A 1,079-nucleotide genomic window follows, 5' to 3' on the forward strand; every position below is an offset into this window, starting at 1 on the left:
TGTTTGTGCGTGCGTGCGTGTGTGTGTCCCTCTCGATTTGCATCTGGTGCGTGATGGAAAGACGGAGAGGAAATGGTGGCGCTGCAACGTTGAGGGGAGCGGCAAAAGGCGGGGAAATAATTATTTTGGTTGCCGGCGCAGAGAGAAAGAAAGAAAGAGAGGAAAAAAAAAAAAGAAACATGGCACGACCGTTGTATAATCTTTTTTATTTCTTCTTGATTTGTCACATTATGCGAGTCAATTTATTGCAACTGATGGCCATGCGCCTCTCGCCATCAACGACGCCACTTCAACATCACAGGCGAAGAGCACGAAACACAAACTACAGCTGGACGCACGTGCTTCACTCAACATTGATGTCAATAAAGGAAATGAACACCGCCATAATAGACGACGGCAATAAAAATACAACAATATATATATATATGTATATACGCATGTATGGTGGATTGTGTACTGACGTCAATGTCTATGATGCCTCGGATGTGAAATCTCCAGCGCATCTCTTCTTGTCTTAATCAACAGCCTTTTTTTTTTTTTTTTAATTATTTTTTTTCCTTCCAAAGAGGCGGGAATTAGGAAAAAATAGATGACTCATTGAGCAACACCACCAAAAACAAAATACAGAAAAAAAAAAGAACGTCTCCAATATTTTTTTTTTATTAATTCAAAACAAGTGATTGGCGGTATGACGCAATTAACGGAACTAATAGACAGGCTGGACACAAAAACGTTTCCCGACATGACTTTTTCCAGCATTCGAGCCATTGCCAACTACATGAATAGCCACACTACAAATAACAATGATATTGAGAATGACCTATCTACTCTAAACACTCAACAAAGAGACATCCTCATGAAAGTCCTTTACTGCTGCCTTGCAAACGACAGTCGCTACAGCGCCACATACTTTCGATGGCACGAAAAACTATACGCCGCAGCAGGAAGTGGAGCCATCATACGCGTAATGACAGACAGGCCAAAAGCTACTGGAGAACAAACAAACAACAAGAGGAAATAAAACAAAAGAAAAAGAACCGAAACAACAGTAAAAAAAAAAAAATTTATAGTTTATAACT

General features: G+C 39.9%; 1 protein-coding gene across 1 annotated transcript, besides 5 other annotated features; it reads left to right on the plus strand.

The window, feature by feature from the left end:
* Window positions 1-1,079: a sequence feature (heterozygous, Esmeraldo-like haplotype).
* Window positions 140-178: a microsatellite.
* Window positions 528-556: a sequence feature (AT_rich).
* Window positions 648-668: a sequence feature (AT_rich).
* On the plus strand, window positions 689-1,021 carry Tc00.1047053442297.10 (ARP2/3 complex subunit, putative; the record flags this gene model as incomplete). The annotated part of the gene is made up of 1 exon (XM_797063.1): window positions 689-1,021. One exon carries the CDS (start codon window positions 689-691, stop codon window positions 1,019-1,021), a length of 333 nt encoding a protein of 110 aa, XP_802156.1.
* Window positions 994-1,063: a sequence feature (T-rich).

This window comes from Trypanosoma cruzi, genomic scaffold (genome assembly GCF_000209065.1).
Source record: "Trypanosoma cruzi strain CL Brener 1047053512645 genomic scaffold, whole genome shotgun sequence".
NCBI lineage: Eukaryota > Euglenozoa > Kinetoplastea > Trypanosomatida > Trypanosomatidae > Trypanosoma > Trypanosoma cruzi.